Source organism: Oryctolagus cuniculus, chromosome 2 (assembly GCF_964237555.1).
Source record: "Oryctolagus cuniculus chromosome 2, mOryCun1.1, whole genome shotgun sequence".
NCBI lineage: Eukaryota > Metazoa > Chordata > Mammalia > Lagomorpha > Leporidae > Oryctolagus > Oryctolagus cuniculus.
The window spans coordinates 181,894,885-181,912,398 of NC_091433.1; the positions used below are offsets into that span (position 1 = coordinate 181,894,885).

At 42.1% G+C, this 17,514-nt stretch overlaps 1 protein-coding gene across 2 annotated transcripts in view; it reads left to right on the top strand.

Moving 5' to 3' along the window:
• LDAH (lipid droplet associated hydrolase) overlaps positions 1–17,514 on the top strand; it is a 146,579-nt gene that overhangs the window by 98,029 nt on the left and 31,036 nt on the right. For both annotated transcript variants that reach the window (XM_002710058.5, XM_051840582.2), the window contains exon 5: positions 1,948–2,182. In XM_002710058.5, the coding sequence (XP_002710104.1) occupies positions 1,948–2,182 (235 nt within the window). The remainder of the gene's footprint in view (positions 1–1,947; positions 2,183–17,514) is intronic.

Consider the following 17,514-nt stretch of genomic DNA (forward strand, 5'->3'; position numbering starts at 1 on the left):
GTTTGATCCCTTTGACTCTTAGACCTATCAGTGTGATCAATTGTGAACTGAAATTGATCACTTGGACTAGTGAGATGGCATTGGTACATGCCACCTTGATGGGATTGTATTGGGATCCCCTGGCACGATTCTAACTCCACCATTTGGGGCAAGTCCGATTGAGCATGTCCCAAATTGTACATCTCCTCCCTCTCTTATTCCCACTCTTATATTTAACAGGGATAATTTTTCAGTTAAAATTTAAACACCTAAGAATAATTGTGTGTGTGTGGTTTTTTTGGGGTTTTTTTTGTTTGTTTGTTTTTAGTTTTTGACAGGCAGAGTGGACAGTGAGAGAGAAAGACAGAGAGAAAGGTCTTCCTTTGCCGTTGGTTCACCCCCCAATGGCTGCCGTGGCTGGCGCACCGCGCTGATCCGATGGCAGGAGCCAGGTACTTATCCTGGTTTCCCATGGGGTGCAGGGCCCAAGCACTTGGGCCATCCTCCACTGCACTCCGTAGCCACAGCAGAGAGCTGGCCTGGAAGAGGGGCAACCGGAACAGAATCCGGCACCCCGACCGTGACTAGAACCCAGTGTGCTGGCACCACAAGGTGGAGGATTAGCCTAGTGAGCCGCGGTGCCAGCCAGAATAATTGTGTGTTAATTACAGAGTTCAACCAATAGTACTAGAACAAAACAAAGAAAAAATACTAAAATGGATAAAGTATTACATTGTACATCAACAGTCAGGACAAGAGCTGATCAAGTCACTGTTTCTCATAGTGTCCATTTCACTTCAGCAGGTTTCCCCTTTGGTGCTCAGTTAGTTGTCGCCAATCAGGGAGAACATATGATATTTGTCCCTTTGGGACTGGCTTAATTCACCCAGCATAATGTTTTCCACATTCCTCCATCTTGTTGCAAATGGCTGGATTTCATTGTTTTTGACTGCTGTATAGTATTCTATAGAGTGCATGTCCCATAATTTCTTTATCCAGTCTACTGTTGATGGGCATTTGGGTTGGTTCCAGGTCTTAGCTATTGTGAATTGAGCTGCAATAAACATTAATGTGCAGACAGCTTTTTTGTTTGCCAATTTAATTTCCTTTGGGTAAATTCCAAGGAGTGGGATGGCTGGGTTGTATGGTAGGGTAATATTCAGGTTTCTGAGGAATCTCCAGACTGACTTCCATAGTGGCTTAACCAGTTTGCATTCCCACCAACAGTGGGTTAGTGTCCCTTTTTCCCCACATCCTCTCCAGCATCTGTTGTTGGTAGATTTCTGAATGTGAGCCATTCTAACCGGGGTGAGGTGAAACCTCATTGTGGTTTTGATTTGCATTTCCCTGATTGCTAGTGATCTTGAACATTTTTTCATGTGTCTGTTGGCCACTTGGATCTCCTCTTTTGAAAAATGTCTATTGAGGTCCTTTGGCCAGCGCATTTCTAAGCAGGAGCTTTGCTGAAGCTGCAGTTTTCCATTTCATGGAAATAGGGGGTGGGGGTAAGCAGAGCAGATGAGTCTTCTGGAAGGAGCTAGCAACCTCAGCTCCTCCTTGCTAGCTGCCTCTTTGCCTTCCTCAAAGGAACATCCTCATATCCTGTCCAGACTGGATAAGGACTCCGAGAGGGTAGTGAGTGATGTTTCTTCCAGTCTGAACAGAACTCTGGCGATATTCTAAAATCCAATCTTTTTTTTTTTCCCCAGTATTCTATAGTCAGAACAATAAAATAAAAGGTTCCTGGATCCTGGCTTCAGCCTGGCCCAGCCGCAGCCATTGCAGCCATTTGGGGAGTGAACCAGCAAATGAAAGATGCATTCTCTCTCTCTCTCTCTCTCTCTCTCTCTCTGTGTGTGTGTGTGTGTGTGTGTGTGTATCCCTCCACCCCATATTTCTACCTTTAAAATAAATAAATAAATATTTTTAAAAGGAAACCTCTCATTAAAGTTTGTTTCTTTCTTGTAGGTAACCCGTGCCTTTCTGCTTTTTCCAACAATTGAGCGCATGTCTGAGTCACCCAACGGCAGGATTGCCACTCCACTTTTGTGCTGGTTTCGATATGCTCTCTATGTTATTAGCTATTTAGTATTTAAACCATGTCCTGAGAAAATCAAGTCCTTGATATGCAAAATGAGCCTTCAAGCAATGAACGTGAAAAATGAATTTTTACAGATGAATATGTTAGAACCATTCTGCATTGGTAAGCACATTTTAAATGTATACATTTATTTTTGTATCAGAAAGTGATTACAGAATAATCTCAAAACAGTAGATAAATATAAAACAAGCAATTATTTGTTTTTCCTCAAATATTTTGGTATTTTTTAAAAATTTTACTTATTTATTTAAGAGGCAGAGAGACAAACAGAACTCACATCTGCTAATTCACTCTTCCAAATGCCTGCAACAATGAACACTGGACTAGGCCAAAGCCAGGAGCCTGGAACTCAGTCCAGGCCTCCCATTTCAGGGGCAGGAACCCAGGCACTTGAACCGTCACCTGCTGCTGCCCAGTGAGCACGTTAGCAGAAAGCTGGAATCAGAGGCAGAGCCAAGACTCAAACCCAGGTACTCTGATATGAGATGTGGGTATTCCAGCCTGCAGCTTAACTTTAGGTTGAATGTCACCACCGCCACCACACCACCAAAAAGAAAGTTTAAAACTGGAAAAAAATGAGGGTATAAATAGAGTAAGAGGAATTCGTTCTGCATGACACACGGAGAAGCCTTACCAAGCCTTAACTTGACCTCGTGCTCCTGGTTCTCCACTCCAGCTACGGGTGGTGAGAAACACTTCTGTGCATAGTACATAGCCTGGGTGCAGTCCTTCCAAGAATCAAGGGTGTGGCCTGTCAGTTCAGTGTTTTGCAAAAATCAACCCAAGGAAACCAGGCCCATTATTGCTATAGAGTTAACAGATTGTGCCTTTTATTTTCTCTTCTTTTAAATGTTGGGGGGAGGGGTTTTAAATTATAAAAGTAATAATCATCATGGTGATATGGTAATATATTTTAGTACTGGGTGCTTTGCTGATTGTATTTTCTTATTATGCCTGGGAATGATTTTGCTATTTTACTTTTTGGCTCCAAAAGTTGTTTTAAAATCTAATCTATATTTTTAATGCAGTTTATTCTGTATTTATAAATGGTTCTAATAATAAAATAATCCTGGTTTCTTAATCTATAAAATTGGAATAATACTCCATATTTCAAGAGATTGTTCCAGGATTAAATGAGCTAATATTCAAACATGCGACAATTCTATCCCGGATTTTATTTCTAACAGGCCACCAGAGAATGATATGACAATAATAATTACAACAACAGCTAACAACAGTATTTCAAGTTTTTACTTGTGGTCTTCAGAAGAACTAAGGAGGCTTAGATATTTTTACTGGCCCTATTTTACATGAAGAAACTGAGATATGGAGAAGTTACATGGTTTGCCCATAGTTACACAAATAGTGGATAGTGTCCAAACCCAGACTGTCTGCCCTGGTGTTGTTTCCTTTCACCATGCTGCTGTTGTCTTTTTGCCTTAATGACAGAGCCAGGACTCCTGAATGAGGTTTACAGTGATCATCTGTATTAAGAATGTCATGAGATCAGGCGCATAGTGAAACCTAGGAACTCGTCACAGCCATGCCTATATAGTTGTACAGCTGCAGATTGTATCAGAGGTGTTTCTCTCAATATGTAGCCACAAACAGTCATCACAGATACAAAGTTCAGTATTTTTTTCTCCATGCTCTCTCCACGTCCCACTCTTCGCTATAGGCTTAGCGTAGTGGTAAAAAGGGAGCGGAGAGGGAAAGAAAACCTATGGACAGTCATAGACATGGCCAGTGGTTGAAGGAGGAGACAGATGTTCTTTAACTTTCTAATTTTAATTCTGGAATGTTGCCTACTACCCTAAAAAATATCCGGTCCAGGTGTTCGTCCTTCCCTCATATCACGGAAAAGAAATGGCCTAACAGGTGAAAAATGGCACTGCCATTGAGCCAGAAACTCAATTCCTGTTTATGTTCTGCCCTAGACTTACTCTGTGGCTTCAGTTTTGTTACTTCCCTCCTTGGCTGCCAGTTGTTGATGGAATCATGATCAAACTAAGTGATCTCTAAGGGCCAGTCCACTTTTGGAAAGTATTTAAGACCGAATGGAGGCCAGCACCTCGGCTCACTTGGTTAATCCTCCGCCTGCGGCGCTGGCACCCCAGGTTCTAGTCCCGATTGGGGCACCGGATTCTGTCCCAGTTGCTCCTCTTCCAGTCCAGCTCTCTGCTGTGGCCCAGGAAGGCAGTGGAGGATGGCCCAAGTGCTTGGGCCCTGCACCCACATGGGAAACCAGGAGAAGCACCTGGCTCCTGGCTTCGGATTGGCACAGCACTCCGGCCGCAGCGAGTGGCTGTAGCGGCCATCTCGGGAGTGAACCAATGGAAGGAAGACCTTTCTCTCTCTCACTGTCTAAATCTGCCTGTCAAAAAAAAAAAAAAAAAAAAAAAAAAGACCAAATGGAAATCAACATTCAAAATTCTAATAATGTATATATGTATAGAAAATTCTCCGCAGACTTCAATACTCATGTTAATTCCCCTTACTGAGGTGTTTTTTTTTTTGTCTTGTTTTGTTTGTCTTTGTTTATTTTCTTACCCTACCAAATGAATTTAAAAAAAATCGCATTTAGGGACTCCATTTGACTCCCAAGACTTCTGGTTCTGGGAAGGTGGAGTGAATGTACTTTTCCTGATTTCCCCTGCTGCATACTGAAAACCCTGAATGTTACATGTTGAACAAACATAGGGAGTCTGCTGGAAACCCAGGGAACAACTTAGCCGTCAGTCCCCTGGGTTTCTTCTTGCCACATGGATCCTGGACATGGCACCAGCAACCCAGAAACACACACACACACACACACACACACAAACACTGTAGCCAAAGTGTCTCCCTTGTAGGGGAGGAAGAAAAGTGTTTTCCGTGTACCCTTCATGGTTCTTACTTGGGACAGATCTTGGTTACAAAAGACTGATTAATAACAGCCAACCAGAAGTTTATTAGCATGTACTCATATAGCTCATATATACCTGAGAGATGCCCAGAGAAGTGAGTGAATCGCAAAGTGGCTTCCAAAAGAAGAGTTCAGGCTGAAACAAGGAAAGAAGAAGGCTGGACGGGCCAGTGCCGGGTGAGGAGGGACTGCAAGGCAAACAGGGCGAGGTTTGCTTTGCAGATTCCAGTGGGTGCCTCTCCATTGATAGGAGTCTAATGATTTAGCGGCAGCCTGCTCTTCCTGGTACCGAGAAAGAAACACCGTGGATGTTTCCTTTATAGATGTGGATTTCCCTCTATGGATTTTTCAGGCCTTTTCCCTGCATCTGCAGTTTCTCAAAGCAATCTTTTAGCTAAAAAGGCATATTTTAAGGGTGGCGAATTCGAGTCTTCTACAGTCATATTTTGGGGTGTTATTTTATGATCTCTTATACCCTCTAAAAGCAATTATTAGACAATAACTGCTCTATTTCAGCCAAACACAATAGTAAAAACTGTGGCCTTCTCTTTTCCCCATCTGCAAAGATCTTACAGTAAGTGGCACTTGACCCCTAGCCAGCAGCATACTTCATTCTCTGCCTGCATACTCTCCAGACAAGGATGAGTGCAGAAGTAAGAGTGTCACCACAGCCCAGCAAGAATGGAGCCACCACCCCTACCCTGTGATGTCAGTAGGGTCACATGAAGAATTGGTAAGGGACTCCTACCCCATTTGGCAGTAATGAGGTACACCACCACCACCACCACCCCCGCCAGAGCAGTGCCAGAAAAAAAAAAGAAAAAACAGAGCCGGCGCCGTGGCTCACTAGGCTAATCCTCCACCTTGTGGCGCCGGCACACCGGGTTCTAGTCCCGGTCGGGGCACCAGATTCTGTCCCGGTTGCCCCTCTTCCAGGCCAGCTCTCTGCTGTGGCCAGGGAGTGCAGTGGAGGATGGCCCAAGTCCTTGGGCCCTGCACCCCATGGGAGACCAGGAGAAGCACCTGGCTTCTGCCATCGGATCAGCGCGGTGCGCCGGCCACAGCGCACCAGCCGCGGCGGCCATTGGAGGGTGAACCAACGGCAAAGGAAGACCTTTCTCTCTGTCTCTCTCTCTCACTGTCCACTGTGTCAAAAAAAAAAAAAAAAAAAAAAGAAAGAAAGAAAAGAAAAGAAAAAGAAAAAGAAAAAACAGGAATTTTGAATAAAATTCAGAGACTCAGGCCCAGCATTGTGGCACAATGCGTTAAGCCACTGCCTACAATGCCAGAATCCCATAAGGGTGCCAGTTTGAGTCCTGGTTGCTCCACTTCCAATCCAACTCCCTGCTAATGTGCCTGGCAAAGCAGCGGAAGATGGTCCAAGTCCTTGGGCCCCTGCCCCCATGTGGGAGACATGGATTAAGCTCCTGGCTCCTGGCTTCAGCCTGGCCCAGCCCCAGCCGTGGCAACCATTTGGGGAGTAAACCAGCCAATGGAAGACTCTCTCTTTCCCTCTCTCCCTCTATAACTCAGCCTTTCAAATAAATAAAATAAAACAAAAGGATCCAAGTCTCATAACATAATACCCAAAGTGTCCATTAGTTGACAATCACTTATCCACAAAAATCTCAGTTTGATTGGAAAAAGATAATAGATGCTAACAACAGAATGACAGAGATACTAAAATTGTCTGACAAAGGAGTGGTCTGTAGAATGTATTAACAACTCTCAAACCTCAATACAGGTTGAATGTCCCTTACCCAGAAATGCTACCCATTGAGCATTCCCAGTCCAAAACTCTGAAATCTGAAATGTTCCAAATTTGAAAACTTTTTGAGTGTCAGCATGGATTAGAGATGCTTAACCTATAGTAAATCCAAACAATCCAATTAAAAAATGGGATAAAAACTTGAACAATTTACCAAAGAAGATATAGATGCCAAATAAGCTCATGAAAACATGTTCAGCATCAACCATTATGAAAATACAAATGAAGATCACGGTGAGATTATCATTACACACCTATCAGAATGGCTAAGATGAAAAATAGCAACAGCCGTGCTGGTGAGAATGCAGGGAAACTGGACCAGTCATACAGTGCAGCTGGTAAAATGGCACATCCTCTGGAAACAGTTCAGCAGTTTGTACAAAAACTAGATCTTCAACTATCATGTAACTCACCATTTTCACTCCTGGGCATGCATCCTTGAAAATTAAAAATTTGCATTCACACAAAAGCCTGCACATGAATGTTCGTAGCATCTTTATACATAATAGCCCCAAACTGGAAACAACACAGATGTCTTTAAATGAGTAAATGGTTGAACAAACTGTGGTAAAACCGTACTATAGAATACTACCCAGCAATAAAAAGAATGTTTTAATACAGACAACAAGCTGTGGGTGGATCTCCAAAGAATTATTCTTAGTGGGGAAAAAAAAATCTCCAAAGGTTACATAGTATATGATTGCATTTATATTGTATTCTTGAAGTGATGAAATTAAAGAAACTGAGAACAGATTAGTGGTTGCCATGAGTTAAGAAAGGACAAGCAGGGGCCGGTGCCATGGCTTACTTGGTTAATCCTCTGCCTGCACGCCGCCATCCCATATGGGCACCGGGTTCTAGTCCCAGTTGCTCCTCTTCCAGTCCAGCTCTTTGCTGTGGCCCGGGAGGGCAGTGGAGGATGGCCCAAGTGCTTGGGCTCCTGTACCCGTGTGGGAGACCAGGAGGAGGCACCTGGCTCCTGGCTTCGGATCAGTGCAGCGCGCCGGCCGTAGCGGCCATTTGGAGGGTGAACCAACGGAAGGAAGACCTTTCTCTCTGTCTGTCTCACTGTCTATAACTCTACCTGTCAAATAAATTTTTAAAAAATTAAAAAAAAAAAGAAAGGACAAGCAGTAAAGTAGGTATAGTTATAAAAGAACAATTAAGATCCTTGCAGTGATGAAATCCTTTTGTATCTTAACTATATCAATGTCAATATCTAAACTGTAATATTATACCGTAATTTTGCAAGTTAATAAAATTAGGAGAAACTGGATAACAGGTCCACACATTTCTTCTCCCTTTGTTGCAGTGATGGACTTCCTGTTGTTTCTTCCAGTAGCCCCAAGTGCAGGCAGCAGGGAACAAAACAGACACAGTCTTCTCCCTAACCCAAGACATCCAGAGCCTTCCAATCACATTGTTGCTTGATGAACCCTGGGCTTCCTGTAGCACAGAACCATGATAGAGTTATATTATGCTTTGTGCAAAATAGACTATAAGCCAGACTGGACATTCAGCCACATTACTTCTTTTCAAACAACCAACTTGCAAACAAGTTGGGAGCACAGCCCTCTTATTTCTAACATTCTCTTTGTTCTACTCCGGTGGCTCTAGATACGGCCTGCTGGTGTCTGGTAACCATTACTTCATTAGACTCTGGTTTCTTCCCATTATCCATTCAGTCTTTGTCACTGGGTAAAGGGAAAGGAGGCAAGAATCATCTGTGTTCTTTCTTTGGTTTCTTGGTCCATTCCCTACTTGGGTGCTTAGTTCAGTCTCCTAGTAGTGACCTAGCATGACAATTAACCAAGCCTTTTAATCGTCTTAGCCAGCCTCTGCCCACCTGTCCCCTACAGGTCCCCAGTGCCACCCTGCTCCTCCTGCAACAACCGTCACAACAGACCTTTGCCCAGGCTTGCCCTGGCCATCCCGCAGGTGATTCCTAGTCCCTTGCTTACTCTGTAGAAGGTTCCAGCTGAGAGAGAGTACCACTCCTAACACTAACTACCCTTACAGGAGACTAGTGGGATCTGTCAGAGCTTGTGCCCCAAGAACGGTGAAGATAATCAAAATTCATACCAGCCACCTGGTCAGTGGCTGGTCTTCAGTTTACATGAAGGGAGAGGTTATCAAGGGAAAGAAACAAAACAGGTCAGCGATCATTGCAGTGGTCCTGCCTGGTTCAGCCGAATTCTTGCCCTGTAGGCCTGCTTCTCTGTGGCTTTGACTGTCATCCAGACAATGACCTTTACCTTACCAGCTTGACTTTGAGGAAGCCTTGCAGTGTTTGCACATTATGTAATGTCTGTGCTTCAGTAGAAATCTTAGGGAAACAAAAGGAGGAAGTTTGCTAGTCCAAGTAGTGGATAATAAATCCTGCCCTATCTAGATAAAAACTGGTTCTCTGTATCCTTTCTTTTATACACACATTTTTTGTTGTTGTTGTAAGCTCCGAAAAATTCAAGTATTTCCAATGCTACAGCCCTTTCATGAGAGATGGCACATCCCTTCCTGCCCAACACAGTTCTGTGGCACTGGTGGGAGGGAGTGCACCCTCCTTTCCTGCTAGCATTCTGAGTAGAGCAGCCCTAATTCAATTGGAAACATCCCTAATACATTGACAGCATCACAACAGTGTGCAGCAGTGTGATTTCTGCAACTAGATTGTCTTAAATGTTATTTTTTAAAGGACATGTGAACTCTAATTCTGGAATGTTGTCTACTACCTGTTTTCTTTAGAGTAGCTGTTCTTCCATTTCATGAGAAGTAGACTTCACCAAGACAGCTAAATTGGATCTTCTGATCAAAGCCAAAAAAATAATATACTTTAGCTCAGCAGTATCACAGGTCAAAATAATTAACTTTTTAAAAATATTCTATGGTCTTTTCGTTAGTTAGGCCAAATTGATGTTTTAATTCCTTTCAGTTCCCTAGCTAGAAAAAGCATAACACAGAGAATAGGGAATTCCTAGTGGGTTGCTTTACTTTGTTGAATGTGCTCTTGAAGAAAAAAAAAACTTCAGAATCTTTCCTTAATCAAGACGGAAATAACCTTTTAAAATGGTTATAGTGATGTAAAATAAACTGAACTATTTAATGAGCTGACAACATAAGCCTCACTAATGAATCACAAATTTCTTCTCAGAATATTTTTAGCTCAATCCCAGAATAATTATTCAAATAAGATGAAACCAATCTTCTGCGCTACTGTGCTGCATATTCTGTCACCCATGTGAGCAGCTTGTGAAAATCTGGGTAAAACCTAACTATAGTCAATATTGGTTCATGGAAGTGTAGCCTAGAATTCAGCAATGAAGGAATAGTTTTGTTTTGTTGCCAATATTAGAATTTAGGGGAAAAGGTGATTAGATATGGCACTAGAATATCATCTCTGTCATAGACTCAAATGGCCCAGTGAATGTCTTACTGTGTTTTCTAATTTTATAGGTAATACATTGATTTGCTTATTCTTACTTTACTTGAAAGGCAGAGAGACAGAAATCTTAGATCTACTGGTTCACTCCCCGGATGCCCTCAAAAGCCATGGCTGGACCAAAGCCAATAATCCAGAACTCCATTTGGGTCTCCCATATGGATCTCAGGGACCCAAGTACTGAACCATCAGCGGCTGCTTCCTAGGGTGCCCAGTAGCAGGAAGCTGGATCAGAACAAGGCACTTCCGTATGGGATGCAGGTATCTCAAGGGTGTCTTAACCACTGCACCAAACACCCACCCCTAAATATATTTTTAGTCGTATTTTTAAATTATATGCCGGTCTAAAGAATTTTTTTTTAACTTTTATTTAATGAATATAAATTTCCAAAGTACAGCTTATGGATTACAGTGGCTCCCCCCCATAACTTCCCTCCCACCCGCAACCCTCCCCTTTCCCGCTCCCTGTCCCCTTCCATTCACATCAAGATTCATTTTCACTTCTCTTTATATACAGAAGGTCAGTTTAGCATCTATTAAGTAAAGATTTCAACAGTTTGCACCCACATAGAAACACAAAGTGAAAAATACTGTTTGAGTACTAGTTATAGCATTAAATCACAATGTATAGCACATTAAGGACAAAGATCCTACATGAGGAGTAAGTGCACAGTGACTCCTGTTGTTGACTTAACAACAACAAATTGACACTCTTGTTTATGGCATCAGTTATTTTTTGAAAATTACACAACACCTTGAGTGTGTTTTTCACTTTAGCAAACTGAATGTCACTTGGATGAGATTGTCTGTGGACTAAATGTATGTTTGTAATAACTAGACTCCAAGCTTTTAGAGAAACGCATAATAAGTTGTGTAACTAGTAAGCACTTCTCCAAATTATGCAGAAATTTTAGAAGGGGAGAATTGATTTTATTGGTCTGATTTTTATGTTGTTTAAAGCCACACTTGGCACCCGTAGGAAACAACTGGAAGAAAATGAAAAGCTGTTAAGGAATTTCTTCTTGTGGAAAGGCTCTGTTTAGATTTCTGAAGTGATCTGGTCCTGCTTCATCTTTGGGCGAAAACTCTTGCTGGTGCCTCTCTGAGCGCACGCCTTCCTCTGCCTGCCACGCTCTCTGCCTGCAGCCCTGCTCGGTGTGGCTGCTCCTGTCTCCAGGACCTGTCAGTCTCACTCACAGTCTTTCCTCAACCTCCAACCCTGCTCCCTCCACCTGTTTGCCTGGAATCTTCTGACTCCCTAGCACCCAGCCAGTCACCACCCCTTGGAGTAGTCAGAAGATGTGCTAGGAGGTCTCTTCTGGGAAAGGCTCTTTTTCAGTTACTACCTCTGCCTTTTTGTCAAGAAAGTGTGTGGCACGATGCCACCCTCCTACCCGCTCAAGTCGATGGGTGGATGTTGAGCACATTGCCATCCCCTGTACTGTGACCAGTGCTCGCAGAATGTTCAAAGGCCCTGTATTTGTTCATTTTTATCAACTGGGGTTACATTTGACTATAGATAACACAAAACTACATTACAGCAGCCAGAATAGATAGGGATCCATTTCTCTCATGCACTAAGAAATCTAGGCACAGGTCATTGAGAGGTAAAGAACATCTTAGCAGCCCCATCAGGGACATGCATTCTTTCTATATCTCCACTCCATTGCCCTTGGCACATAGGCCTTTACCTTCATGCTCATCATCTCAGGGTCACCTGTTAGCACCTGCAACTCTAGGTGTCATGTCTGACATTCAGACAGAAAGAAGGGGAAAGGAGCGGGGAGCAAAAGGCTTATTTCTGATTAGGCTTTGGCTTACTTAGAGGAATACTCTTCTAGGAGCATTTTCCTGTAGATTAGTAGCTGTAATCTTTTCTTAAAAAAAAAAAAGATTTATTTATTTTGCTTGAAAGTCAAAGTCACGCAGAGAGAGAGAGAGGTCTTCCATCCGCTGGTTTACTCCCCAGGTGGTCACAAAGGCCAGAGCTGCGCCGATCCGAAGCCAGGAGCCAGGAGCCAGGAGATTCCTCTGGGTCTCCCACGCGAGTGCAGGGCCCCAAGGACTTGGGCCATCTTCTACTGTTATCCCAGGCCATCGCAGAGAGCTGGATCGGAAGTGGAGCAGACAGGTCTCGAACCAGCACCCATATGGGATGCCAGCACTACAGGCAGCAGCTTTACCCGCTACGCCACAGTGCCAGCCAGTAGCTATAATCTTGTCACATCCTTTACTATATGTCTCAGTAGAAGAAGTCAAGGGAAGTGAAGGTTTTTTTTTTTAATAGACTTTGTATAGTTACACCATGTCTACCATATCCCTACTCCAAAATGGTGTGGGGCCTCATCATGCATGGACTTAATCATCTACCAAACACCTAACTAAGTCAAGTCCACACTCTTTGTCTACCATAGCTAAAACCTTCCAAAGCCATGTTCCTCCAGAATGTCTTTGGGCAGTAACCTTTGACTTGGGTCTGCAGTTTGTTTTCCAATGTGGCATACCCTCTTCAAAGCATGCCTAGATAAACCAATACACAGTAGGGCACATCTCTATTCCCAGGATTATTTTATCTTCTTTTTTTTAAGATTTACTTATTTATTTGAAGTGCAGAGTTACAGAGAGGCAGAGAGAGAGAGAGAGATCTTCCATCCGCTGGTCCACTCCCCAGATGGCCACAACAACTGGAGCTGGGCTGATCCAAGGCCAGGAGCCAGGAGCTTCTTGCGGGTCTCACACCGTGGGTGCAGGGATCCAAGCACTTGGACCAAAGCAGAGCTGGATTGGAAGAGGAGCGGCCAGGTCTCCAACCAGTGCCCATATGGGCCACCAGCACTATATGCAGAGTCTTTATCTAGCCCCATTTTATCTTCTATTTTAAGAGAAGTTTAAAGTAAGACTTGTTGCTGTTCACCTCCATCTGTGCACTTACTAATGGTTGCCCTCCACAGTCACTCTCCCATCATGGAGGTGAACATAGGTAAATACACCAAATTCCCTGTCCAGCAAGTCTTAAATGGGCACTTGTTTAAAGAGATTGATTTTTGCTTGTCAATATCATGGTATATTTTGGACATACAGAATCTGTCCTTTTTAAAGAAGCTCAAAGTGACCAGAAATGGTGCTTCAAAACATTTGTGAAAAATGGAATTAAAAGTACATTTGACAGCAGGTGTTCAGCCTAGCGATTAAGACACACTCGTTAGGATATCCACATTCTATATTAGAGTGCCTGGGTTCAGTTTCTGGCTCTGATTCCTGACTCCAGCTTCCTGCCAGTGTAGACCCCAGTAGACAATAGTGATGGCTGACATAGTCATCTTCCTGCCACCCACACGGGAGACCTGGATTGAACACAGGAGACCTGGATTGAGTTCCTGACTCCCAGCTTTGGCCCCATCTGAGGGCTACTGCAGGTATTTAGGGAGTAGACTAGTGGATGAGAGTACTCACTCTCTCTGTATCCCCATCCTTGCCTCACAAGTAAATAAATAATTAATTAAAACCAGTAAATAAATAAAAGTTGTTTATTTGGTGTCAAAAAACTTTGAAATTCATGCACAGTTTTTCATAATATGCATTTCCTGTGAACTCTTTGATTTACCCTTGTATTAGAATAAACCAGGATATCTGGTAGATTTCCTACCTCCAAAACTCACCTGTCCAAAATTAAATCATGCCCACCTCCAGCCATTCCCCTTGTCCCAGCAATTCCCAGCTTCAGCAACAGTCTTTACCCCCCAATGTCATGGTGAAAACAAACCAGGGCATTCTGCTGTGGAATCTTACTGGTGGCATTAGTCACCAAAACTTCCCACCCCCAAGAAAGCCATTCATGCATCTCCTCAAAGTCTTCTACTTTATATTAGCTGTGATTTTCCTTGCCTCGACATGGTCCCCAGCTGCTATGCCTAGTGCTTGTGGGGCTACTTTCTAGCCAGCCTCAACAGAAGCTCTTGGACTTGCCCTTTGCCTGCAATGATTCATCTCACATTTGTCCCAGCACCTACCAGCTTTGTTCACCCGTGTCAGTGTGCTTCAGCCTCCAGTTTCCACCTCCATTTGTGATGTCAGCTTTTGAACCACTTCAATAAGAGAGCAAGCTCTTTCTCTGTACCCAACCCATCCCCAAAACACTCAACCATGCATCCTCCTCCCTCAGTCTTTTCTCATTTCTTTTATTTAAAGTCCTTCCTTACTGATGTCTGCTATGAGCCAAAAAACACTGAGGAAAAAAGTGAATGAAATACAATCCCTGTCCCTAAGTTAGTTAGAATTTTAACATATCAAATAAAGGCTGTCAGTGTGAATGTTACTGAGAAAGAGGAGATCAGTTCTACCCTAGTTAAGTAACAAAGGAGGAGAAGATATATGAATTTAGACTTGAAGATGATTTGAAATTTTTCCAGATGGACAAAATGGCATCAAGATAGGTGATAGGGAACAGGCAACTGTCCTAGTGGTTAATATGCCAGTTGAGATGGCCACATCCTATAATGGTGCACTTGGGTTCAAGTCCTGGCCCCTCTCCCAATTTCATCTTCAATCTCATGTGTACCCTGGGAGACAGCAAGTAATCATTCAAGTGATTGGATCCCTGCCACACATGTGAGAGACCTGGATTGAGTTCCCCACTCCTGACTTCAGTCCAGCCCAGGCCCAGCTGTTCTGGGTATTTGGGAAGTGAACCAACAAATGGATAATCTCTGTGTGTCTCTTTTCCTCTGTCTCCCTGCTTCTCAAATAAATGAATACTTTTTTGAAAATGGTTGTACTGTGTGCAACCTTCTATTGTAATCATTGTGCTTGGAGAATTCATTTAAAACATACAACCCATGCCATGAATGCCCTGTGGTCTTCCAACTTTAGCCTGACTTACCTATTTCAAATCTTTCAGCCACTCCACTCTAAGTGGAAGTCTGACAGTAATATTTGAGCATAAAACATTTCAGAAGATGATAGAAACAAGTAAAATAGAATATTGGGCTCCCCAGTGAGTCCCCTCTTTTACATTATATTTAGATTTTCAATGAAGCAAAAATAAACAATTCACATTCTTCTACATCATTCTCTTTCCTTCATGTTTTTGTTTCCATTACTCTTGCTGCTCGACATTTCCTTCACTGTGGTGCTTGAAACGCTGGATTCTGCTGGGTTTCCAGGAATGCTGTTGACAAATCATTGCCAAGAGAAATGTGTTTTCCACTTAGGAAATTACACTTCTATCTGGTATTATTATTTCTGACCACTGTGTTATATTATGAGCATTTCTGAGGAATGACAAAGATGTCTTCTTCAGAGCAATTACTGGAAAAGAAACTGGCATTTTTTTTCTGCTTTAAAAGTAGACTTAGGAAATTACCAGAAAAACAATAAGAGCCGGAATAATGCTGGGCCGGGGCACACTCCCTGATGAAAAATTTATTATTAGAAATAGAAAAGCTTCTTATAAAATATTTGAGTTTTTAGAGTTTTTCCAATTTCAGAATGACATTAAAATCTGGAACTGGTTTGTGTATATAAAGGACAATGTAGGAATAAAGTTGTTTTCTTCCCTGTATGAATACCCAGTTGACCCAGTCATCGTTTAGTGGAAGGCCATGTGTTGGTTTTCTATTGCTGTGTAACAAATCACCACAAGTTTAGAAGCGTAAAACAGCACCCACTTATTCACTATGTCTGTGAGTCTATGAGTCAGAAGTCCATGCTGAAATCAGGTTGTCAGCCCCTGAGTTCTTGTCAGGATTCTCTGAGGAAACCCACTTCTGAGCTCATCCGCATCGTTGACAGAACAGCCAATTTCTGTGGCTTTAGACTGAGTCCATCTCTGTTCCTCAAGGCCGCAGTCAGGTCCTTTCCAAATGAGCTCCATCTTCTAACCATCAGTGGTACAGTCCTCCTGGTGCTTCATATCTTTGCCTGCCTCTTCTGCCACCAGCCAGAAGAAAACACTCAGATTTGGGATTTGTGTGAATAAATTAGGCTTCCCAGCATCTTCCTTTCTTAAGTTTAACTCTGCCAGATAACATAACCTAATCACAGGAGTGTTGTGTTATATTCACAGGTTCTACCCATGCTCTTAAGAAAGAAGATTATAGGAGAGTAAGGGGTCCTTAGAAGCTATCTTAGAATTTTGCCCACCACAAACCACCTTTTTCCCACTGTTCTGAAATGCTACCTTTGTCAAAAATCAAATAGCCCTCTATATGTGGTTATTTCTGGAAGAGTTTATGTAGAATCAGTATTTCTTTCTTAAATATTTTGTAAAATGACCAATAAAATCATAAGGGATTGGAGTTTTCTTTGTGAAGAAGTTTTCAGTTACAAACTTAATTTCTTTAATAGATGTAAAACTATTCAGGTTACTTGTTTCTTTTTAATAAGCTTAAAATTTGTGTCTTCTTGAAAACTTTTTCCATTTTACCCAGAGTGTTAATTTCTTGGCATAAAGTTGTCCACAAAATCATTCAATTATCCTTTTGATATCTGTAATCTGCAGGAATTCACCTTTCTCTTTCCTGACATTGGTAATGTCTTATGTCTTCTCACATTGTTTTGCGTGATCAGTCTAACCAAATGTTTATCAATTCATCATCTTACTGAAAAACTAACTTTTGGTTTCATTTATTTTCTTGATTGCTTCATTGATTTCTATTTCGTTAATTTATGCTGTGAACTTTATTATTTCCTTTACCTTGCCTAATTTGGAGTTAATTGCCCTTCTCTTTCTGATTTCTTACAGTGAGGCTACTGATTTAAGTTTTTTTTTCTTCTCTAATACTGGTTTTTAATGCCATAAATTTCTCTCTAAAAATGGCTTTGGACTTGTTTTACAAACTGAAATGTTGTGTTATGACTTACTTTTTTTGCTTAGGATAATTTTTAAGGGTTCACTTACATTTTAGCATGTCAGTGCCTATTTACTTTCTAGTGCTGAATAATGTCCCTTTGTATGCTGTATCACATTTTGCATTTCCATTCATTAACTGATGAATATTCAGATTGTTTCCAAGGTTGAAACTATTGTGAATAATATCGTTATAAGCATTCATATACAAGTTTTGTGTGGACTTATATTTTAAATTATTTTGGGTATATATCTGCAAGTGGAATTGCTAGGTGTATGGTAGCTATATTTAACATTTTAAGGAGCTGCCAAACTGTTCTCCAAAGTGCCTGTACCAATTTACAATGTCACCAACGGTGTAGGAGGGTTCTAATTTCTCCACATCCTTGTCAATACTGGTTATTGTTTGTCTTTTTTATTCTAACCATCACAGTAGGTATGACATGGTATCTGATTTTGGTTTGACTGCATTTCCCTC